Raw genomic sequence first — 25321 nt, 5'->3', positions numbered from 1 at the left:
GAGAAACTCGGATGAGATTTGTTACCTGCATAGTCCGTGAGCGTCAGTTGCGGCTGTATGGACATGTGGCTCGTTTTCCTGACGCTGATCCTGCTCACCAGATTCTCTCAACGAGGGATCTCATGAGTGGAGGAGGCCAGTGGGCCGACCACATGCCTCGTGGTTGCAGCAGGTTGACCATCATCTCAAGGAGATGGGGATGGGCCTGGCATCTGCCTGGGGGATAGCCAGACGGAGGCCCCTGGAGTACCGGCGGAAAGTGGACGCAGCGACGCGCTGTTCTGGCACATGCTCCCATACCTGACCTGACCTGAATGCTCAGCACGCATGCGCAGAAACCCCTAGCAATAGGGGTCATCAGGGCAGCCTAATGTATATTGTGTGTGTGAGATAAGGATTGTTGTCTAAAATGGCTCACAAAGCTTCTAAAAGAAGCCAAAAGTACTTGGAAACACACCTGCAAGAAAGGGCTGTCCCTCTGCCTAACAAAACTTGGAGAACTTTCTGAACTCGCACAAAGAGTTGATCGCTTGAACATCCTCATACTGCAAACTCTCGAGGCCACGTGAATCAGTGCAAGGACTGAAGATGTGTAGATGGGCACATCCTACCCAAACCTTCGACCATTGCTGCCAGTGAGTGGACTATGAACTTTGCTGGTTTACCTCATGTGAACATGGCAGGCTTGGTGATTTATTTAATGGACGTCTGCAATCGGCAAGATGATGCAGTCATTCCCAACATTCAAGCAGACTTCCCAGAGGGAGACACCTTATCTGGTTTGCTTGCTTCTTAATACCGATGGGAAGGTCATATATGGGGCTTGTCAATGCACGGTTTTAGTTTAAAATTATATTTACTATTCATCATACTGGAGAGGAAGAGGGGGTGGGAGGGGTAGCTATGAGGGCTGTTATAAATAAATAAATGTATACAGTATACATATTTGTTTGGTTGGTTCAGGGGTCAAAAGATAAATTCTACTAGATTTTTGTATTTATTGGTAAAAGTTGAAGTGTATACGTGTTTGGAATATCCATTGCGGTTGCTCAGCAATTGTACGAACAGGAAAAGGTATGAACTCAACACCTCTCATCCACGCATATTTCCCACATTTCTGCGAGTCTGATTTGCATTCAGGAACAGATCAATTATGGTGAACCATTTTTAAATTGCCCCTCTTTCGTCTAAATGCTAAAAATTGTGTTAAAAAGACTTTCACGCTACCAATGGTAGGTTAAAAGTGACCAGCGATCAGAACCGAGACACTGAAAATGCACACGCAGCGCATGTACAAAAGGCCTCGTTAGCATTCATACGTCATTTTGAAAGTCGCATTGGAAGCAAACTTTTCGGCCTGGAGTTAAGAGGATCTGTTTTAGCGCCATGTTTGTGCATTGCAGTGATGTTGGCTATCTTCCAGGCAGATGGAAACTGACCCAAAGAGAATGATCGAGTGAAGAGCACAAAGAGGATGATCAAGAGCAGCAGAGCAAGTTTTTAGCACACATGCACTGATGCTGTCCAGGCCTCTCACAGATTCAGAGTCGAGATTTGCCAAAAACCTGTTCACCTTCTCAACTGTGAAAGATAGTATCCAGCAGCAGTTGGGTATTATATGTGAGGGTGAGGTAGATGTAGTGGTTGGTTCCAAAATGTTTGGAAGCAACCACAGAATTGAGGCATTCGGCTTTCTCATGAACAAAGTCAGCTGTGGTACCATTTGAAGTGAGGGAAGGGATTGAGCAGGAGTGTACACCAGAGACAGACTTGCCAACATGCCACCAGGTTTTTGAAGGATACAGGTTTGAGAGTTCCACCTTGAGGTTGGACAGATGTTGTTTTCTGATTTTCCTGAGAGTGGACACACACTTATTCCAGGCTTTGTGGAATCGTCTGGAGTTGCCTTCAGTCAAATTTGCCTTCCGAGAAGAGAAGGAAGTTATTTGAAGGCAACTGCTTCACCACAGGATTCTGTGTACCAGGGCGAGAGGTATAATAACTGCTGATGAGATGGTACAAATCTGTACTTAAGGGAAAGCACGCTTGTGTGGACGTATTCCCAGGCAGTGTTAACATTAGGAGAGGTGGAGATGTAGGACCAGTCTTGACATGAGAAGGAAGCTTGAGTGACCTCCCAGACCCGATGGCACTGAAGCAGCTCTCTGACAATAGCCAGAGAGATATTAACTCTCAAGCACATGATTAGATGAACCAATTGGAGCAGAAGTGGAACAGGAGACATTAGCAGGAAATTGTCATGTCCAGAAGAGAGGATATGCCATTGGGAGAAATCCAGGTCAGTGAGTTCATGTATTGGGTGAGGCCCATGGAGTCATAGAAGTCCTTTTCTGCAATGCCATGGCTGGTTGAAAAGGTACCAACACCTTCGTGTGAGCAGGATATCTTAAACCATTGTGGATGGATTCAGATGAAACTTGGTGGACAGGTTGTGTGTGACAAGGACTATTTGATTCGATTTTGGTGAAGATATGAATCTGGATCTGGATACAATAATTTTTATGTGATTCTTCACCATTGAGAGATGGGGCCCCAAACTATATACAGTATAGCACGATATCTCAAAAAGTTGTGGACGGATTATCACAAAACTTGGTGGGTGGGTTAGGAAGGATAAGAGCAAGCCGATTCGATTTTGGTTCAACAGCAGATCCGGCCTATCGGTGGGATACCGAGTACCGTTCTACTTTGTAAAGCAATACATGTTTACTGATTTTCACAACCTTACCTCTTATACATAATTAGATATTGACAAAATGTAAGATATTTACCGTTTTTGGATGACTGTGAGAGTCTCATTATGAAATCCCACTTGAACGCCACTCATAACTCGAAGTCAAGCTTCCATATTGAAATCTTTAGATTGTTGCTTGCAGGCAGTCTATGTGTGATACGATAACCATTCCTCCCTATCAATACGATTACCACAATAAAATACAACGCAAAAAGTCACCATTTAAACTCCCATTTTAACAAAGGTAAGCACAATTATGTCGTCCATGTGTAGTTTTGCTTTGTTTGCAAGTACTCCAAGATGGCAGATCGCAAATGTGGTGACGTCACACACACACACCATCTTTTGAAGGAGAAGTTGTCAAAATAGCATCTCATTTGTTATTTAGATACAATTCTTTCATTATTGGGATTCTCACTTACGTGCTCATTGAGGACCAGGGCACTACCTGCTTTTTAAAAGGGGGGGGGGGTCTGTGGCATTTGGCGGGTTCATATTCTAAACTGTGGCTGGAGGTTGAGGCTGCACTATTGCCAACAAGATGTCCAAAATAACCACAGCGGACGATGTGCGGAGCACACTGTGCAAGTCGTGCTCCCAGGATTCACCGAAAATTGGATGTATTTTACTGTTTATCATTACCAAAGATCTCGAGTATTATTTATCCTTTTGCAACACTCAAAGATTTTAATGAAAATTTCTGGAGAAAAGAGGAGGTTCGATCAATCAGGGTCTGGAGCCACACATAAGTCTGTCAAGAGGCTCATGCGGCTTCGGGGCCGCAGGTTGCTGACCCCCTGTCAAAGCTATCTTGAGAGGGCAATTTCGTTTCGATCGGGCAAGCATTGGTCGAGTTATGGTGAAAATTGTTAAAAGGGCTATAATTGGGTCATGACCTTAAAAATTGGGTCAATGTCAAAAATGTCAACCCCACATACTTTTTATTCCCATTATTGATGCAAATTTTCATTCCAAAAGTCCCAGCCGGATCCTTGATACAGCTTGGGCATTGACAGGAACAAAAAAGGGAGAAAACATAAATGTTGGTTTTGTACTCCTTTGGGTGTAAGAAACTCAGTGGTACCATTTAAATTGGGGGCACTAATTGAAGAAACAAACCGGACAACACATATAAGCCTCCCCCTATATGACAGAGGGAAGCTTAATGATTGTTTTCACACTTCCAACGCTGACATCTAATTCTTCTGCATTTCCACACACACATTTAATGTTTGTTTGAGTGACTGCAAGTGGGTTCACGTGAGAAAGCTCAGGATAGTTCACTAGCGAATGACAATTTTTGAATCCACTACAACATTGAAACATCAAATTGCATGAAAGACATACATCACAAAATTGTGCAGACAGTCTGTTGTGCATTTCAGCTCGTTTGATGTGTGCCGAGCACCCAACTTGTCAGTTTCTTAGTCCGTGTTTACATGTCATCGGACATTCCCAGCCTTCATTACATGTTGTTTACATCTGCAAGCATTTCTTTGTCATGATGAACATGCAGCAGTGGCTGCTGTTGGACAATTTGATGTCCGTCATTGAGCCAAATCATTCAACATGGCTGTTGATTAGGTTTGCAATGAAGGTGTGTGGAGGCTATGTTTTCACCGCTGTTTGTCTGTCTGTGAGCAGAATATCTCAAAAAGTTATCGATGGATTCTGACGAAACTCGCTGGACAGGTTGGGTGTTTGCCAAGGACAAATTGATTCGATTTTGGTGAAGAAGCAGATCTGGATCTGGATATTAGAACTTTTTAAAAACTGATTCTTCACCATTGAGAGATTGGGCCAAAAACGATACATAGCATATCTCAAAAGGTTTGCGATGGATTCGGATGAAACTTGGTGGATGAGTTGGGTAGGTGACGACAACAAGCTGATTCAATTTTGGTTCCGGTCCACATGCAGATGCGGCCTATCAGTGGGATACAAAACGTAAACTGTTCTGCCGTGGCAGAGGTACGTGCTCTACCGAGTGTCGTTCCAGTTGTATAATGTGTGGCTTCGTCTGATTGTAACCTCTCAGGGTGTAATTCTCAGTGAAAGGGGTCCAAGCTGTTATTAGACATCTTGCTCATTAGAACCCCCACTGTGCTGTTTTGCCTGGCATTATACAGTTTTCGATTTGTGTTGAATGTTTCCCAGCATTGGAAGGTTCATTTGTTGCTATTTCAATCCTCTACGCAGGCAGGACGAGAAATTGAGGGTATGTATACTGACGACTCCCATAACATGCCACAATGATCACCTGGAGATGTTTGCCACCGATGCTGATATATAAGATTCTGAAGCCATAATGGTTTGCATGCAACCCAAATAACCCTTGTTGGACATACAAATCAAGTCGTTTATATCATCGCATCATTTGTAAGCTATTTTACACTCGAGTGTAGTTTTGAGGATTATTACAGTCGACAAAACATGTGACAGACGTTAAGGATATATGGAATTGCATTCGTGTTGAGGCCAAGTTGGGTAAGGGTGCCATGGCTTTGTCCACCTGGTGTGCCAGGTGAACATTGCCTGACTGTACTTTTCCAGGTCATGCACTCTGTGGCATTGTGCTAGTAAATAAGCCTCAATGATAGCAAAGATACAAATCCGTTGCCTTGATACGTGTGTGCTATGATCGGAGATGACGATGCACTTACTGTAAAACTCTTTGGCTCAACCCCCAGGTTCCCTCATCCAGAAGTTATATTTGCAGTGATTGTGCAAATTGGAGGCAGAGTATCGTCGTAGTTTGGTGATTGGACACAGCTGGCCGGACACTGCAAGACATTCCAGTAACCCTCTGGCCTTCGGCCTTAAATCCTTGCTCATTGTGCCAAAACAATCCATGAACACACACTGTGCACCCGGCCAGCTGTGAGTGGGCTCTTGAGGAAACAAAAGCAATTAGGGAGCAATTGAAATTGTACAGTGATGTGCTCGCCATAAGAGCTGCTTTCTCGTGGCCTTCAAATCCATTGCAAATTACCATTCTTGACGGATTCCTGTGCTTAATCAGCTTGTATTTGGCTCGATGAAATATTTCATAAATGTGTCATTACTGTATTAAAACGTGGGTACTTTGATGTCTCCACCGTTTTAACCTATTGCACTACAAAGCAATAAAACAAAGTTTTTATCCTAATCGTTTGGGTAGTCTGGGTTTGATTCCTGTCCCAACTCTAAACTGTCGGATTGGTCTTTCACAGGCAGTGTTGCATTTCAGTGTGTGTGTGTGTGTGTGCGTGCGCGTGTGCGTGTGCCATCGCTCAGATGGATGTGAACCCGACGGGTAGCCGTTTGCCAGCATTAGATTTTTGAAGATAAGACCCCACGGTGTCTTCTGCGAAGAGTACGCGGATTATCACCGCCATCCTCATTGGAATAATGGGTAGATGGTCCGCTCTGAGGCTGGGAGGTTGGTGGTTTGAAACCCGGCCGAGTCGTGCCAACGACCTTTGAAATTGTACGTGCTGCTTCCTTGCTTGATCCTCAGCATTTAAAAAAAGATGATGCATGGACAACCAACCATAGGTTTGCAACAATCTCTCAGGCTTGATGGGCCCAATGGCCTCCTGCTTTGATGCTCCTTGGAAAGAAAAAGTGTTTTTGTTTCATTACGTGTCAAACAAGTTTTAAATTCCTGTTCAGATCACCTTCAGTCGAACATCAGGTCTGGCCAGCCATTCCCCAGCCGAACCCACGAGAAGATGGGAATTGTTGGAGCCGATTAATGAGGTCGTAGTAGTAATAATTTATATGTTCCCTTTACCAGGATCCTCGATGCAAGAGGAAACCATTGGGCCCATCAAAGCCTGCACTAGTATTGCCTAACTATGGTTGTTTGTCCATTCTCAATTCTTTTTAAATGCTGAACATCAAGCAAGGAAGCAACACATCCCATTTTTAAAGTCTTTAGTACGACACGGACGGGGTTCGAAATACCGACCTCCCAGACTCGGAGCGGATGCTCTAACCATAACCCCACTGAGTCTGGTGAAAGGGATGCTTGTCCTTTTGTTCCTTGTGTAGTCATGTGGATGTAAATTGGTCCCTAGGGATGTGACCATGGCTACATGGACTGCTGGGACATCAATTTGGATATCGATGTTCAATTAGGGATAACTTTGCTGAGAAGTTTGAACAACATTTAATCGTGTCTCTGAGGTCTTCAAACATTGTTGAATGCCCTTTGCATTTAATCTGTATTCAGGTTTTTAGAATTCTGTGAAAGTTTGCAATAAATCAATTCGCAATTTGTCCAATGTTCATTTGTCTATTTAGGACATATTTCACATTTTGAGCGTCTCCAGGAGGTGCATGTTTCATATGTTGGTTCGGTGATTGCTAACCACGTGCCAAGCGAGCCGTTTCTTATCAACCGTTTCATTGGAGTGCTTAAGCCACTTGGTGAGCACCCTACAATATTCGCACTGTCACTGGATACTGTACGTCGATCACCAATTATATATATATATATATATATATACAATGTCAAGGCTCATATAAGAGCTAACACACACAACGTATAACAAGGGGAGCAGGAGACAAGAGGGATGGGAGAGGGAAACACAAAACAGTGGAGAATAGACACATGAGATCTGTGGAAGGGAGAGGGATGGGGCGGGGTACAGGGGGTAAACAAGATGGACACTACAGGGACTTTTAGGAAGGAAAGCAGGAAATTTGAAGGAGGTGGATTTGGGATTGATTAACGGTGGCAGAAAAAGATCAGGTTTTGGGGATGGGGGAAGATAAGAGGTGGTGGTGAACAGCTATTTTGAAAAGACCTGGTGGGAAGTGTGGGATTGAAGAGAGGGTGGGAGTTTGTTCCAAAGATGGGAAAAAGAGAAATGAAAGAATAAATGTGAGCAGTGATTCGTGATTTTGGTGGTTTAACCAGAAGTGTTGCTGGCGGTCCTTGAGTGGGACATGTGGAAACATGGGCGGGACAGATAGCAGACAGAGCAAAGGGGGGGGGGGCGAGGCTGGAGAGGAGATGGTAGAAGACAGAAAGACCACCAACCTGCCTGCGGTGAGAGAGTGAGAAACCTAAAGACAGCTTCTTTGCAGGAGATACAAATGATCTTAAATGCCTTGGTTTCCACATCGTGAAGCCGAGAAAGGTGAGAGGCGGGAGCACCAGCCCAGAGGGGAGAGCAGTACTCCATTAGGCTGTGGATGAAGACCTTGTAAGTGGTCAGGAGCTCAGGTGGGCCAAGGAAGGACTTTGAACGACGGAGGATGCCCAATCGGCAACTGGCTTTGGAGGCCAGCTTGGAGATGTGGCTTTCCCAGGAAAGATCATGGCAGACTGTGAGACTCAAAAGTTTAAATGAAAGGATTTCTTCAAGAGGATTGTTGAGAAAGTACATGGGGGTGGGGGCTTCTCTGTAACCAACCTGTCCCATTCTTCCCTTCAGTAGCAAAAAGTTCAGTTCATTATCTTACTTTTCATTCTTCGACGTGATTTTTTTTTTAATCCTCATCAAGCAGCCTCCTCTTTTCCTACAATACCCTGCATTTTCCATTTTAATCACAGATGCTAATGTGTCATATGGAATTTTATCTACAGGTGTGGTTGGAGAAGTATGGATACTTACACAAAGGTGATGCCGACTTGCAGCAGCCGAGGTTGCTGGCCCAAGCCATCTCTGCAATGCAGTACATGTATGGCCTGAACTCTACCGGCTGGCTTGACAACACTACCCTCATGTAAGGCTATTTCTTCACAACTGAACCAAATTACCTGCTTCTTCGACTGATAAATCCTGCTTTGATATATACTATAGTCTCAAAAAGTTGTGGGAACCACAGAGCGGGAAGAAAGCCAAAAAACAACCATTTTGAAGGTTTGTTAAAATTGACAAAGGCTTATCCACTTTCTGAGCCTTTTCCTTTTGAATAACTTCGATATGGTAGTACATGCGCATTCACTGCTCTATGATTCCCGCAAGTATGGTGATTATAGAATCTCCCAAATATAAACTTCTCTTTGACTATCATCTCACTATGACTCCTTTTTTCTACTTTCTACATGTCTTCCAAAGTGATCCAAGTAGCAAAAGGTAAGCTCTTCCTCCTCACTGATACTTCTTTCCATAATTTTTACCAACATCTAGCTTTTCAATGAAGAATCACTTTCTGTGTAACTTCCCATTGGATACTAATATGGGTAGAAGACCAACCAGTGGTATTGTTCTGCAGGTGGATGAGACGACCCCGATGTGGCGTGCTGGACCGACCGATTTCTGGAGGAGTTGTGGGTCGACGTAGACGCTATGCCCTTACTGGCCAGAAATGGCACCACAGACGGATCACTTACAGGTGCACCTAACATTACTGACACTAGGTGGCATTGTCTGATAGATGTTGAGTATGACTTGCACTTGGTGAAGTTCAGTCAGTGAATTTAACATGACAAAGACTCCAGCGGTCGACATTACATTGCCGTGCTTCCAGTGCTTGCGTTGCAAAAAAATACAATTTCTTTTTCAAACCAAATGTTTTTCCAAAGTGTAAAACTTTGGTATCAATAAACTACTTTGTTTGCAATACTGTATTGTATACTTCCCAGCGAGGGCACCATTATTCATATCCATGACTAATTGGATGTCACCAAACCTACTAGAAAAATAAAACATCCAGGAACACACAACTCTTGTGAAAATATTTATTTGCCCACCTCTTCAAGTTTCATTTGATTACGCAAATGAAATGCATCAATCACCGGACACCACTGGAAAATCGACCAGTTGGCACCTGAGGCGAGCAAAGTGAAGGGCGAACCCTTTACTTCCAGTATGACAACTAAGTTGACCGTTTCATACTCCTGGATGCTTCCCCCTGTCACGGCAATGCTGTCACATTCCATGTCGTGATTTCAAAAGCCAACTGATTGAATTTTGAGACGAAGAATACTTAAGGTATGATGGATATTAAAATATGATTTTGAAAAATGTTACATCCGATACAGTTTAAAGCGACTACTTTAACATGCAGTGTGCAAGATCTGCTGTTTGCTGCACGGTGATTGCGAAACAGGTCTCGGAGCAATAATAATTAATGATAAAATTACGATAAAAACCTTTAAAGTGTACATTTTTGTACCACTTTTGAGAACATCGTAAAAATGGAAGCTATTGATATACAAGCTGCAACTTTTATCCTTGGCACAAAACATTGCCTTGTAGAAAGTTGTTCAACTTGTTAAACACATCTTCAATCAACTCGCTTAAGTAACCACGTGTTCTTTTGACACGTATCATGAGGCAGTGCATTCCATGTTGTCACACTATTGTGTTCAATGACTTGCAGGCAACGACTCTACTTCTCAGTTGAATCGGTGTGTGCCAGACACGGTTTGCATCTCGTTTGGTTGTGGTAGCTGCTGGGAAACTTTGCGTGATTATTAAAGGATGTGGCATACTTCATGTTGGCCTTTCAGGTGATCAGGTGATTTGATGCGCAAGTTGATCTTCACTTTTCCAAGGATGTGCCTCACCAGGCTGATTGCTAAGATGAACTACAGATCCGCCACCATGTTTCATAAGATATTGTACATTGATTATGATCTCCTCTCCACTGTCAAATAAGCTGTTGTTGATTTTTGCTGAACAATTCAAACTTGGATTAACCTCTATAAAGGGCACACTCTCCAGCCTTGCTCATCCCACTCTTTGTAGTCCGACGCCCATTTCAACATTTTGCTGTGGTTCCCTTTTCTCAGCAACTGTTTTCTATCAGATGCATGTCTATTGAGGCCATATTTTCCCCCTGTATATCGCTTCTCTTGAGGTAACATTCCCACCTATATTACAGCTAAATCATTGGCAAGATTTGGACTTATGCCTGGTGTTGGCTTAATGGTTTGGGTGGTGGGCTTGCGATCCCAGGATCCTGAGTTCAAATCCCACTTGGCTCTTGAATTAATACCAGGTGGGGCTGACTTTGCCTGACATCCTTCTGAGGTTGGCAAATGAGTGCCAGCTTGCTGGTATCCTGTGTCGAAGTGGTGACCTGTCCAGGATTGTGCCCAATCGCCAAAGAGACTGCTTAGGCAGCACCAACGCTCTGCACAGAGTATGGTCCCAATGGATGGATGGATGGATTTGGACTTGACTATCATCTGTCATGTGAAGAGCACACCCACTGTTTAGAGAGTTGTGGCATTCTACCTGAGCCACATCCACTTTTAATACGGCCAATTTAATGGACATACGACTGGGTATGTTGTAGTTGTAGCTCCTAATTGAAACATAATTTTCCGATGGATTGTCCTTCATCAGCCTGGATAATGCTTTTTACATGTTTTCCATACAGTACTTCAGTCCAGGAAACCATTCCTGGATTTGCACTAATACTATTGAGCCTAGTATTATTCCCTGTATTGGTGAGATGACAACGAATCAGCATCACCGTGTGTGTGTGTGTGTGTGTGTGTGTGTGTGTGTGTGTGTGTGTGTGTGTGTGTGTGTGTGTGTGTGTGTGTGTGTGTGTGTGTGTGTGTGTGTGTGTGTGTGTGTGTCACTGCTGTACATTCTAAAAACATTTTTAATAACATTTGTTTGAAAGTTAAATGTGTCGTGTAATACTTGGAGTTTCTTCCTTCATCATATCACTCTTTACCATCTACCTTGAACCACCCCCAGTCTACAAAACTACACGCCAAAGGTGGGAGAAGTGAAGACTCATCAGGCAATCCGGCGTGCCTTCAATGTGTGGCAGCGTGTCACGCCACTGTCTTTCGAAGAAGTAGAGTATGCTGAAGTGCAAAGTGGGCGCCGTGAGGCTGACATCCTCATTTTTTTTGCTTCTGGATTCCACCGTGATAGTTCTCCGTTTGATGGTGAAGGTGGCTTCCTGGCTCATGCATACTTTCCGGGTCCCGGGATTGGTGGAGACACTCACTTTGACGCCGATGAACCCTGGACTCTTGGAAACAAGAACAATGATGGTTGGTGTAATGCAAGGTGTACACTTCTCCAGTGTGATGGACTAATGGAATTTCTCATGGGTTGAATGTGTGAAAACTGGGTACGAAGCGTCTGCAGAGTTTAAAATGCTGAGGAACCTATGTTGATGCGACAAACATCTTTTCCTCGTCTGACAATTTCTATTTGATATTGCCTCGCAGCTGAAATAGGACTCTGAATTGGACCAAATACTGGAGTACTTTAACCCAGGTTCAAATCTCAGTTCTTTATAAATTGGTCCATTGCCTACTAATTGGTCCACTGTCAATTCGTCCTTGGTAAATTAATGGGTGCAGGGGGTAGTACATCAATGCCTACTTATGTCATTATCCTTCATATGTTGCATACAAACTCTTCTCTGAGCCTTGTGTTTCAAAGTTAAATGTAGGGTAATGTTTAGATGTTTCTTCCTGGGTCATTAAGGGTTGAGGAGTATTCGCTGAAACTTAAATCCTATCTACATTCATTCTGACGACTATATCCTTGCTCTTTGCTTGGTCGAGTTCCTTCTGCTAATTCCAATGCAGTATTTTATTTGGTCTTTCATTTGATTTGATCACTGTCGAGAAAATAAAAATAGAATGTGACGAAAACAAGAATTTCAAAAGCTGCAAAATCCTACTCGTTATAAGATATGCTCATTAGCTAAATTGTTGGTAGACAATGTTGAAGGCCAGAGCGAGAGGTGGACCAAGAATTGCGTCAATGGCCGTTACAGAGTAGTAGACAGGACTGAAGTACGCAGAATGTTCGAGGTCAGCGGACGGATGGACGGCTTGGATGTCTATGGTAGCCGAACTTTCCGTATTGGCTGCCAGGGACCTGACAGCGCCTGACTGGTGGGTCTGATGAGATGTTTAGACACGTGACCTGACCTGAATATCACAACCAACACAGATATGCAAAACTTCTGCCAATTGGTGGATTTATTTTTCTTTATTCTTGCCTCCAAATTGATCAGTATTTTAATTGGATTAATTTACTTCTTTGGTGATCGATATGATATCAACTTGGGCTGTTCAGGAGTGCTCTTGTATGAATGATTAATGGAAACAAAAAATTTCACGAAGCAACTTTCACGAAACTTTTTTTTTCAAACTTCACCTCTTCTAATTCAAAACTCCTTTTCTCCTTGTATGCTTCCGTTACTGCTCCTGATTCCCACCGTCATTTCAGCTCTAAACTTTGTTTGCTTACCCACATAAAGATTATGACGGTTACTAAGAGTGCATTTTTCCGTGCCACAGGGAATGACCTCTTCCTAGTCGCTGTCCACGAGTTAGGCCATGCCCTTGGCCTGGAGCACTCCAACGACCCAGCTGCCATAATGGCTCCTTTCTATCAGTACATGGACACAGAAGACTTTGTTCTGCCACGTGATGATGTCTTGGGTGTACAGCAAATTTATGGTGAGCATCCAAATTTTTTTTTTCAAAATCACTTTCTATGTTGTCTTTTCACTTTCCACAGTCCCGTTCCCTCCTCACATCCTCAGCTAAATTCCTACTTTTTGTTCACAAACTCTACAATATTTAAGCACACAAAACATATGGCTGTGAAACGTAGGCGAACAAAACAAAAAGGTGCAGCTCAACCATAAATTCTGCATTTCGTGTTCTTATTTTTCTTATTTATTCACCCTTTTACATTATCACTGCTCATCCTACTGCTTAACATGCCTGGGTCTCCCCACCCCAGTGGGTGCTCGATGCTGTTTCAACGTTAATCTTTTGGTGGAAATTAAGCTGTGACACTGAACAATAAGAATACACCAATTCAAAGTTGGTGATGGTTGTTGCAACGTATTTCTCACATGCAGGTTCTGTGCAAAACCATGCTCCACTATATGTGCATTCCATGAGGTCTGAGGCCCTGTACACATGGGGGTATTGCCCCGGATAACCGAGCGGTGGTTGCTTCATTTTAAAATGCAGTGCAGGAGGAAAACTCGTACTTTACCAACGGCTCTAGATTGTACCAAATAGCCTAATGAGGGAAAAGGAGACGTCTCACTCAAGTGATTTAAAGCATGATTTTATTAATAACAATGACAACAAAAACCATAATGGCACTCGGTGGAGCGTATAACTCCGCCAGGCTGAACAGTTCACGTTTTGTATCCCACTGATAGGCCGGGTCTGCATCTGGACCTGAACCAAAATCTAATCAGCTTGTTCTTGTCACCTACCCAACAGATCTATCTAGGTTTGTCATGACGCATCCACAACTTTTTGAGATATCTTGTTATATATCGTTTTTGTCCCCACCTCTCAATGGTGAAGAATCACTTAAATATATATTTTAATTTCTTATCCTGATCTGGATCTGAGTCTTCACCAAAGTCTAATCAATTCGTCCTTGTCACACACTCGATCTGTCCACCAAGTTTTGTCCAAATCCATCCATAACTTTTAGAGATCCTGTTCACAGACACAGACTTTTTCAGCAGTGAAAACATAACCTCTGTCCACCTTCGGTAGTGGAGGTACCTTCAGGAAATATATACGTGAGTTGGTTTGACGTTTCTTCTGGAGCGACAGGGTATGACGGTAAGACTTGTCAGGATTAAAGAGCATGCTCCATTGATCAGGCCAGTGTCCAATTATTCCCAGATCAACAGAAAGTGACGCAGCTGCAGTCTTCCTGTCAGTGGGATGACGGTACTGTATGACACGATGTTGAGTCATCTGCAAAAAGGATGAGAGATTTTTTTTTTCAGAGCACCAGAGAGGTTGTTTATCGATGAGGAACAATCAGAGAAATTCACATTTATGACATAGCCATAATGGTGTTATAATGTGGTTGTCTTTCTTAGGAAGACTGGTCCCAAGACACTACCTTAGGGTACTTCAGCCTTTATTGCAAGAATAGAGAAGAGGGTTATATTGATAGCAACGCAATGACTGCGTGAGTGAAGATGTCAGGCAGCCAAGTATTAAGGCAGCCTTGTATTACTGCATGGGCAGAGCTTCGCATGCTAGACTGTTGAACTGAGACAGTCATGACCTCTTGTGTTTTTGAGATTTAGGGCTGAGAGAGGAGCTGAACCATGTCCAGAATTAATTGACTGGGAAGGAATCAAAACTGATGGTCAAAGATCAGGCTTTGCTTTTTGTTTACTTTTTTTAAAATTGAGATTTTCCCGACACAAGGCTGAGTGCCATTAAATGTGTAGAGCTACAAAAGAAAAGAAAAGATGAACGATCAAAGATGACGGAGGTCGTAATTTATATTATTCTTGAAAGAAAATGGATCATAAGATGTGGGGAAGCATGTGACCGGCAAAGAATTCCAAATCGATGCAGCCTGTGGGGAAAAGCGACTTGCATCGCTCTTCGTTCTACACCTAGGTATGGCCAGAGTGTATAGGTGTGAAGTGGTGGCAAGATAAGTCTCCCGACCAATAACCCTGACAGGAGGTACCAAGTTTGAAAGAGCAGGAGAGCAATTACCATGAAAATATCTGGAAAACAAACTTGGAGTAGCAAAAGACATACAATGTGAAAGTGCTTGTAGACAAGAGCCGAGCTCGACTCCAACCAAATTGACTTCACGCTTATGGAGCCTGTCCAATAAGGACAGATGACAAGCTGGTGCTAAAGCCCAAATGTGGCACCAGTACTCCATAATGGAGCATATAGTTGTCTTTTACAAATAGAGGATAGCATCCGAAGGTAGATATTTCTGAGCTCGATCGAGAAAACCAACTCGTATAGAAGCACTCTTTGCAATACCTAATATATACGTCTCCCAGCTGAGATTAAGGGAGCTATCAAAGGCCAAGTAGACACAGTTCTGATGCTTCTGGCAAAATCAAAGTACCCATGTGCACAGGAGGAAAAGAGCCATTTCTAGAATGAGACAGGGACAGCGATTTAGTCTTCTTGGTATTGATCATTACCGTTGGCGTTGATTAATTAATCTAAGCCTGGTGTTGGCACAGTGGTTAGGGCAGCGGCTTGGGATCCAAAAAGTCCTGAGTTCAAGCCCCGTTGGGCCACTGAATTAATACACCAGGGGGTTGACTCAGCCTGTCATCCTTCCGAGGTCGGCGAAATGAGTACCAGTGTACTGGTCCGGTGTATACCCCGGTTAAAATAGGTGTACCATATCCCTGTGTCGTAAGAGGCGACCAGGGTTGCATCAGGAAGGGCATCCGGCGTGTGCCAAATCACTATGCGGATCATACGGATGATCCGCTGTGGCGACCCCTAACGGGAGCAGCCGAAAGAAGAAGAAGAAGAAGAAGGAGGTATTGATCATTACCAGCCATTCATGACTCAACTTCAACATGTTCTCTGAGGCACAAACCATTGTTTCGTGAGGCACAAACCTCACAATGAGAAGTGTTGCTTGAATTAAGGGATACACAGTAGAGTGTGGCATCGTCGGCATACATGGGTGAGCTGGGATGAAACGTTCTCAGACGAGTCATTGATGTATACCAGAAAGAGAGGACCAAGAACAGAGCCCTGAGGAACACCAGAATTTACAGAGCAAATAGGGGATGATTGACCATTAAGGATCACCTTCAACTTTCGGTTCGAAAGGAAAGCAGAAATTATGGATAACATTCCACTTGACACACCATATGACTGAAGATTGCACAGTAGTCCCTTATGCCACACATTATCAAAGGCGTTTGAAATATCCAAGGCAACAACGAAATGGGTCTCGCTGCTAAAATCTAAGGCTGTTAAATTGATCAGTAATTCAGGAGAGAAAGTTGCCAGTCGACCTGGAATGGAGAAAGCCACACTGACGGTCAGTAAGAAGTTCATTCTCCTCAAAGTGACTAAGAAGCTTATGATTGATAAAGCATTCAAAGATCTTACAAATCACAGGAATAAGATTAATGGGACGGTAATTATAAGCCAGAGAACGCTCATCGACTCCCTTAAAAGCAGGGACAACGGAAGCCACTTTCCATAATGAGGGAAACACTGAATCGGCCAAGCACACATTATATAGCTTGGCAATAATTGGTGCAAGTTCAGACCAACACGATTGCAATATAACTGCAGGAATCTCATCAGAACCAGCAGCTTTTGAGGCACCCAAAGAATGAATAATTCTGGCAACATTCTTTGGAGTGACAAGGGGGACAGGACCTTATCTGTGCGAGATGGAAAAACATGAAGAGAATGCCCATCATCGTTAAGTGAGGAATTGGAGGAAAATTGCTCTGCAAAAAGATTGGCCCTATCCAAAAGGGAGGTAAGAACCTCAGGACCATGAAAGAGAGGTGGTATAGAGGAATAGCTGAGGTTAAGAACACTATTGGCAATCCTCCAAAAGTCTCGAGATCCAAGCTGCTGAGTTGTGATCGAGCCAGTAACAGTCTGCATGTTGCTGCTTGGCATCTTCCAAAACTCTCCTACAGTGATTACTAGTTTCAAGAAACAGACGCTTTGAATCAAAGGTCCCCAGAAAATGGTGCTGCTTGAAAAGATGGTTACGATGAGCAATTGCTGCCACACAAGCAAGAGTGAACTCAGATTGAGAATGAGCCTTTTTCGGATAGGTACAGTGATGGAACATAATTATCAATGCCAATGTGAATCCATTGGGATATTTCCTCAGCAGCCTCAGCAGGTCCAAAACTCCAAATCTGGACCCAGTCTGAAAGCTGATGCCCATGGCACATCAGACAGAAAAGAACGAAATCCATCCCAATCAGCCTTCCCAAACTAAAAAACAGTTCAGTGAAAAGGATGGAAAGTAGTTGTGGGTGAAGAATATGAGATGTACAGAAAACCGTCGATTGATCCGAGTTACCAATTGGAGACAGAAGCTTCTTGGTAACACATTCATCCGGGTTGGAACACATGAAAATATCAAATCTGTGCCTTCCCTCAGAATCATGATAAGGAATACAAGTTAAGTAGGAGATGCTATAATTTGGGTGAGATTTTGAGAAACAGAAAAATTATCAGTTTCAATGCCAGGAGGGTCAGTATGACAAGATTATATCAGCCATTCTTTGTAGTGAACGTTTAAGTCACCAAATACTATGATCCGAGCTGAAGGATGGAATAAAATAGTCTGAGATGGCATCTAGTGCTGCGCAGGAGGATGAAGAAGGTGAACAACATCGAAAAAAAACAGATATGTTGTGGAATGGAGGAGAGCAAGATGAAAACACGTAAACTCATGAGTGTTGCATTCAAAGGAATTTTCATGAGCTACAGACAAAGAGTCTTTGACATAAATACCAAGACCATGAGATGGAGGATGATCAAGTCGATAAAAGATGTTACCAGATATTACAAAAGAGTCAGAAGAGATGTCATTAATATAAGAGATGTCAGGCTGTTTGAAAAGAGGAAAGACCACATCAGCAGCAATGATGGATTCTCCAACTTTGCTTGTAATTGGAAGTTCGTGTCGTGGTAGGGTTGGGCACACATCGACTTTTTCTCTGTTGTCCCGTTGAAAGGAGTGTTTTTTTTTATGGCCATTTTTCACGCTGATCACAAATCCGTTGAAATTTTTGACCTTGAATGATGTCTTAAAATTTCAATAATGAGGTCTTACTAAGACATCATCCTAGGTCAAAATTTTCAACGGATTCGTGATCAGCGTGAAAAATGACCATAAAACACTCCTTTTAACGGGACAACAGAGAAAAAGTCGATGTGTGCCCAACCCTAATATTACATGCCCTAGTAAGCCATAATTATCAAATTTTACGTGAAAAGTGGGTAAATTTGGCGGCCATTTTGAATTTTTGCATTTTACCAACCTAAGACATCATCCAATGTCAAAAAGTTCAACGGATTCGTGATCAGCGTGAAATTTGGCCATAAAAAACACTCCTTTCAAAAAAAGTATTGTTGTATGCCCAACCCTAGTAGTGGTCTGTATTTGAGAAGATTTGTCTTGGATCATTTTTGTGGACCGGAGTGAAAGTGGCAGACTTCCATTCAGACTGGAGGTGGCAAAAGGAGGACAGACAGAGGAGAAGCGAGAGCAGCAGAGCTGGATTTGAGAACATGGGCACTGATGCCATCTGCAGTAGATGGCCTTGCCTGTTACTGAAGGGACGGGAGAGACTATTGTAATCGGTTTCTTGGTCAGTGAGAACATGTGTGATTGTGCATGCAGTTCTACCTTATAGTAATAATCTATATGTTAAAGTAGCGGCAGTTTTCTTTCTGTCTGTCTGTCTGTCACGCTATGTTATTACCTCTGGGACGTCATTTCGGCATAGGACAGCATAATTTTAAACAGAAATATCATACATCCACCATTTTTATTTTCATGCCATTCAGGCCTGACACATCGTCAAGCCTGTCCTAGTCACAATCACCATGCCCTACCTTTATGTTTTCCGTTCGATGTGAGACACAAACAAAGCGATTGTTCAAGTGATCATCAAACATCGAAAGGAAAGGTGTCACTGGCCTTCCAACGACACAATCTGTGTCGGCCTAAGGCTTCATGCCTAAAGCCTCACATTCAAGCCGCTTCAGGTTTGTTTTTTTCTGGAGTGATCAATGCAGCCTTCCAGACTTTCTGTTGCCTATACACTGCCCAGGTTTTTTTTTCCTCGGAGAGTTGAAGGTAGCACTCCATTTTTCACCACCCGAATGAAGGTCTTCTCCCACGGCCAACAAGGGCTTTAACCGTGGAATTAGTGAATTCCCCTAGTTTTCTTCATGCGGTAATATCGTTTTTGTAATAATAGTAATATTAATAATAATAAATAATAATACTAACTATAAACACAACACTGCAATCCCTTTGCTGTGACTGCAAAGCTCCTGGATTAAAGCGGTGCACTATTTATGGCTCAATGAGAAGCAGTGTACTGATAACTGCTGACAAGCCATAACTAATTCGCTGGGGTTGAGGGTTCTTGGGGGAAGGGGGAAGAAAGTTTGGAGGTGGAGAAGAAAGTTGGGTTGGAGGGGTGGAGAGAGTTGACGGTGGTGGGGCAGAAAACTTTTCATTCTTGGAGGAGATTATCATCAAATTCTTCCGGTGGTCCGATGAGGGAGGTAACTAAACATCGTCAGCACCTGCATGAAAAAACTCTCCATTGTGGCGGCATTACACGATGCTAACTTGAAGAACAAATATGCACGTGTTCAATCAACTTGATGGTGCGGATGAAGGAAGTCGAAAACGACTCGAGCATTATGCCGATTGCTTGTTGCAACTGGGTGAAGGGCGCCTGCCTTCTGTGGAGGGTAACCTTTACGATGACGTAATTCCATAACCACCTGCTCTTTGTGTGAACTCTGAAGATGATGTTATCAACCATGTGTATGCCGGGCTTGAAGACCGTCCAATTTCTGAGTGATTGGCTTCACGTGCAATTTTAACCACAATTAAATGTTGAGAACATCAACATAGTTGATGTTCTCAACATTAAGATCATTGACTACCTGTCGGGTGACACTTGATCGTCAGAAATGTCGATTCTTTGGCCGATCAAAACCTATCTGCCCTTTATTCACCTGAGTTTCTCAACTCCTTCAATCTTTCAGCTGGTGCCACCGCACGAGATGTCACTGAAGGTTAACACTCCCATCATGCTGTTGCAAAATCGCAATCCTCGCAATGGCCACTGTAACGGGAACATGTTACATCTTGACCAAGGTCAATGATCATCTTCTTAAGGTGCGGATGTTCGGTAGTGAGCGTGCCGGGTCTCTTCTCATTATTCGTAGAATTCCTCTTTCTTCATCTGACACGGATCTTCCTTTCCAACAAAACCGACGACAGTGTCCAGTCAGGCTGGCCTTTGCGATGACTATCAACAAAAGCCTGGTTCAGAGCCTGCAGCAGTCTAGAGTCCTGCTTCCCATTCCTGGAGTCCTGTTTTTACACACCGACAGTTGCAAAGAGTAGAGTATGAGACCCACTCGATCTGCGCATCTTTGTCATCCAGAACGAATTCCAGATATGGAGAGGGACTGAACATGTTGAAGGCCGACAAACCCGCAACATTGTTTATATTGAGGTCGTATAAACTCAGGGGTAGATCCAAGGTGAAATTTGGAGGGTTAACAGCTCCCAAGAAAATGTTGCTTTTAAAAACTTAAAATGGACTCATTCGGCTCAGTCAACAAAACCTTTTATAGTTCATTACAACAAACGTAGGTTATATGTAAAAATTGAATTACAAGGGCCACCATCCCACCTCCCAATCCCCAACCTCGATCCACCACTGAAAGAAAAATTTTTGTTTTTCTTACTGATTGTCACTATTGCTCGCCATCACAAGGCATAAATGATTCCAATGGAAACAAAAGCGATGCCCGTAGAACGCTAATTCACAAAGTTTGTTTCGGTGAGATAAATAAAACAACACGTAAAAACGTGATTGTCACTTTAATTCGCCATCATCGACACTTTCATTTTGCAATTTATTATTTATTTTCATTTCAACATGAGATCGATCTCTGGAACATAAAACAAGCTCATAACATTTTTTGGGGGAATAAGTGTGCGGATGACGAAAATTAAAACTAGGTTATTAGCAGTAAACATAAACTTCCGGGAGCACGTGGGGCAGCGCTTCGTTGCCGATACACCGCCCAAAGAAAGGAAGTGTTTTCCGTGGAACGGGTCCCTGCTAGTAATAATAATGAGTTCCCTTACAAGAAACTTCGGTGCAGAAGGAGTCCATTAGGTCCACCAAGACTGTGTAATGGTTGTTAACCTCTGATTGTCTCTGCTCTAGACATGAACACTATAATTTAGCATGAATAATACTTGCTTTTTTCTGGGAGCAAAACATTGTGTCAATACCCTCGTCACTTCAGCAGGGGTCAGTGGTTAAAACACTTGAATTTTGCCATGTTTACAGGCGAAAAATGCAAGTCATCTCCCCACTTTATTGAGGGGAGGGGATGTGAAGGGAGGTATTTATTTATTGCCCATGACATGACCCTATGCAAAATTATATGGAGATCATCCAAGCTGTTTTTGATTCTATGAGGTTCACACATAGATTCATACATACTTAATTACATGCAATTGCAGGATTGTAGTGTGATCAGTCTTCATCACCAAGGAAAGTGGCTGCAGTAGCTTTCTTTGAGGAACTGCATGTGAAAAGTCAGAATGCCTAAACTCTGTGTTTGCATCTAAATCTTGTGTCCGAAACCCTTCGCTTTCTGTACCCACCTCACCCAGTCGCAGCCAGCTGTCCTTGGACTGTGTCCTTTTCTTCTGACAAGGTGGAGAGCTTGCTGTCAAACCTCGCCTCAGACTCTGCAACCGGTCCAGACGGCAACAGCCCACGTGACCTAAAAACCTGCTCCTTTGCTCTTGCTCACCCTCTCTCTGTTCTATTCACCCTCTCATTTGCTCAAGGTCATCTGCCATCTGCTTGGAAATCAGAAAACATTACTGCCCTGCATAAAAAAGGTTCAAAAACAGATCCCTGCAACTACAGACCAATCAGCCTTCTCCCAATCATCAGCAACGTTGTGGAATCCATCATCGCTTCAGACATTAAATCCTTCCTCTTCTCAAATGGCTTGATTTCCGATCAACAATTTGGATTCAGACCAAGTCACTCTACCCTGAATATACTGCTTCTGCTCTCCCAACAATGGATGGAGGTCCTCAATGCCGGACATGAAATCAGAGCCATCTCTCCAGACATATCACGTGCTTTTGAAACGGTCTGGTGCTCTGCCCTGCTCACCAAACCTTCTTCCTATGGTATCCAAGGCCTTCTCCACTCATGGCTCTCATGGCTTTCAGATTTCCTCTCCTGTCACAGTCAATGTGTGGCCCTTAATGGAGTTCTCTCATCACCTCTTCCTGTCTCGGCTGGAGTTTTTCAAGGCAACGTTCTGAGCCCTGTTTTTTTCTGGTTTTCATCAATGATCTCTCCGACTCTCTGGAAAATCCTCTTTATATCTTTGCTGATGACTCCACCCTCTGCCGTACCATCTGTCATCCCTCAGACCGGTAAGGAGCAGCTTCTTCGCTCTCTGCGGATCTGGGTAAATTCACAAACTGGTCCAACACGTGGAACGTCTTTCAATCCTGACAAATCTCACACTCTCACTATGTCTCTCTGAAAGGACCATTTGGAACCCCCCCCCCCCCCCCATCTACTTTCTCAACAATCCTCTGGAAAAAGTCCTTTCTTTGAAGCTTCTGGGTCTCACTATCTGCCATGTCCTTTCCTGGGAAAGCCACATTTCCAACCTGGCCTCCAAAGCCATTCGCCGAATGGGAATCCTCCGTCGACTGAGCTCCTGATCACCTATAAAGCTTTCGTCCGCAGCCTGATGGAGTACTGCTCTCCCCTCGGGGCTGGTGCTCCTGTCTCTCACCTTTCTCGGCTTCACGCAATGAAAACCAAGGTATTTAGGATCATTGGTAACTCCCGCGATGAAGCTGAGTCTTTGGGCCTCTCACTGTCACCACAGGCAGGTCGGTGGTCTTTCTTCTGTCTTCCACCGTCTCCTCTCCAGTCTGCCCCCCCCCTGCTCTGCTCTGTCTGCGATATGTCCCCCTATATTTCTGCAGGGCGCTCAAGGTCTGCCAGCTATCCCCTTCTGGTTAAACCACCAAAATCAAGAATCACCGCTCACCTTTATTGTTTCATTCCTCTTTTTTCCCGCCTTTGAAATATACTCCCACACTCTGCTCAATCCCATTCTTCCCTCCAGGCCTTCAAAACAGCCGTTCACCACCACCTCTTATCTTCCCTAATCAAAAACCTTAATCTTTTCCACCCTTGTTAATCCACCCCATCCCTCTCCCTTCCACAGATTTCCAAATGTGTCTGTTCCCCACTGTTTTGTCCTTATAGTCTGGCAGATATGGGAAAGGATTGTGCCTTTGATGATACAAGCATGAGCTTTGGCATACTGTTACAGCATGCCCTAAGGAAGATATGTAACAGGCCATCGCAGAATTGTCCTGTGGCCAAAATGGCAGCCATTTTCCAAAATGGCCACCACCGGTTGTTATTTTACCAGCAGCTCAGGTTCTAGACTCCCGAGGATATTGATTCTGGTGGCTAACCGTACATTTTCAAGGATGAGGATTGCAGTGGTACTATTTACAACATGCTATAACTACTCTAACAACTACCTAACTACATATATCTAGCTTTCAGGGAAATAAATAATAGTAATGCAGTTCTGTGTTGCATGCAGTTCTGTGCTCTGCCTGGAACACAGGCATCATCCCAACTGACTGGAAGAGGGGCTTTGTTGTCCCTCTCTGGAAAGGGAAGGGTGATCGCCAAGACTGCAACAACTACCGAGGGGTGACGTTGCTCTCAGTGCTGGCCAAGGTCTTTGCTAGGATAATTATTGATAGGGTTCGCCACCATCTGCTTGAGCACAAGCATCCACAGCAGTCAGGCTTTACACCAAAGAGGTCAACGATTGAGCATATCCTTGCTCTTCGGGTCCTCACCGTACGCAGACGAGAGTTTCGGCAGGGGCTGCTTTCCCCTAATGTTGATGTCTGTAAAGCATTTGATTCAGTGAATCGGGATGCCCTCTGAGAGATTCTTGGTCTTCGTGGCGTGCCACCAAAACTGATCAATCTGATGTCTGAACTACTCTGGTACTGAGAGTTCTGTGAGATGTAGTGATACCATCTATGACTTATTTCCAGTTGTTTCTGGAGTTCTTCAGGGGATTGCACTGCCCCCCCCCCACACACTTTTCAGCATTTGTTTGGACTGGATTCTGGGGAGGATGTCAGAGAGATCAAGCTGTGGTGCATCGTTTGGGAATGTCAAGATCTCTGACCATGATTTCGCAGATGATGTGAAGACTCGAGATATCCTTTTGGGGGCCCTCAAGGTGCTTAATGAGGAGTGGAAGCCACTGGGATTACAGATTTTTGGGGTCAAAACTAAGATCCAGGCTTTCATTGACATCTTGGATGCTGATATCTTGTCTGCACCTGTTTGTGTTGAGGATGCTCAGGTCACGGAGAGATTCACTCTCCTTGGCAGTGATTTTCATGTCTCTGATGTCTGTGAGCCAGAGGTCAATACATGTCTGGGTGGGGTCTGGGGAGTCATGGATTCAATAGATCAAGGGGTGTGGTGCTGTTGGTACCTGTGCGGGAGGACGAATGTCCGAGTCTTTAGGTCCTTGGCGCTTCCAGTCTTGCTCTATGGATGTGAGACTTGGACTCTGAGCAGGGATCTGAGATGGAGCCTCGATTCCATTGATATTAGGTCTCTTCGGAGAATCCTTGGCTATCGCTGGTTGGACTTTGTGTCCAACGAGCGGTTGCTGAGAGAGACTCAAATGACATTTGGTCCCTGATAGTCCGAGAGCATCAGCTGTGGCTGTATGGACATGTGGCTCGTTTTCCTGATGCTGATCCTGCTCACCAGATTCTCTTAGTGAGGGAGCTTCGTGAGTGGAGGAGGTCAATGGGCCGACCACGTCCTTCATGTTTGCAGCAGGTTGATTGGCATCTCAAGGAGATGGGGATGGGTCAGGCATCTGCCTGGGGGGTGGCCAGACGTAGGTGGTGGGATGGCGGAAAGTGGACACAGTGACACGCTGCTCCCGCGCATGCTCCCATACCTCGCCTGACCTGACAGAGAGATTTGGTGTGGAAAAAATCCAGAAGAATC

At 43.9% G+C, this 25321-nt stretch overlaps 1 protein-coding gene across 2 annotated transcripts in view; it reads left to right on the top strand.

Annotated features, from left to right (window-relative positions):
- The window catches only part of LOC147022371 (matrix metalloproteinase-16-like), an 80417-nt gene that overhangs the window by 21872 nt on the left and 33224 nt on the right, over positions 1–25321 (top strand). The window contains exons 2-6 of one of the 2 annotated variants that reach the window (XM_085893216.1): positions 8334–8473; positions 8809–8826; positions 8966–9085; positions 11410–11714; positions 12981–13142. In XM_085893216.1, the coding sequence (XP_085749342.1) occupies positions 8334–8473; positions 8809–8826; positions 8966–9085; positions 11410–11714; positions 12981–13142 (745 nt within the window). The remainder of the gene's footprint in view (positions 1–8333; positions 8474–8808; positions 8827–8965; positions 9086–11409; positions 11715–12980; positions 13143–25321) is intronic. The other variant, XM_085893217.1, reaches the window with a different exon arrangement.

The sequence above is a fragment of the Eptatretus burgeri genome, chromosome 8 (assembly GCF_056783735.1).
Source record: "Eptatretus burgeri isolate ZD-2024b chromosome 8, Ebu_testis_v1, whole genome shotgun sequence".
In the NCBI taxonomy this organism is placed as follows: Eukaryota; Metazoa; Chordata; class Myxini; order Myxiniformes; family Myxinidae; genus Eptatretus; species Eptatretus burgeri.
This window is presented reverse-complemented; position numbering and strand designations above follow the sequence as displayed.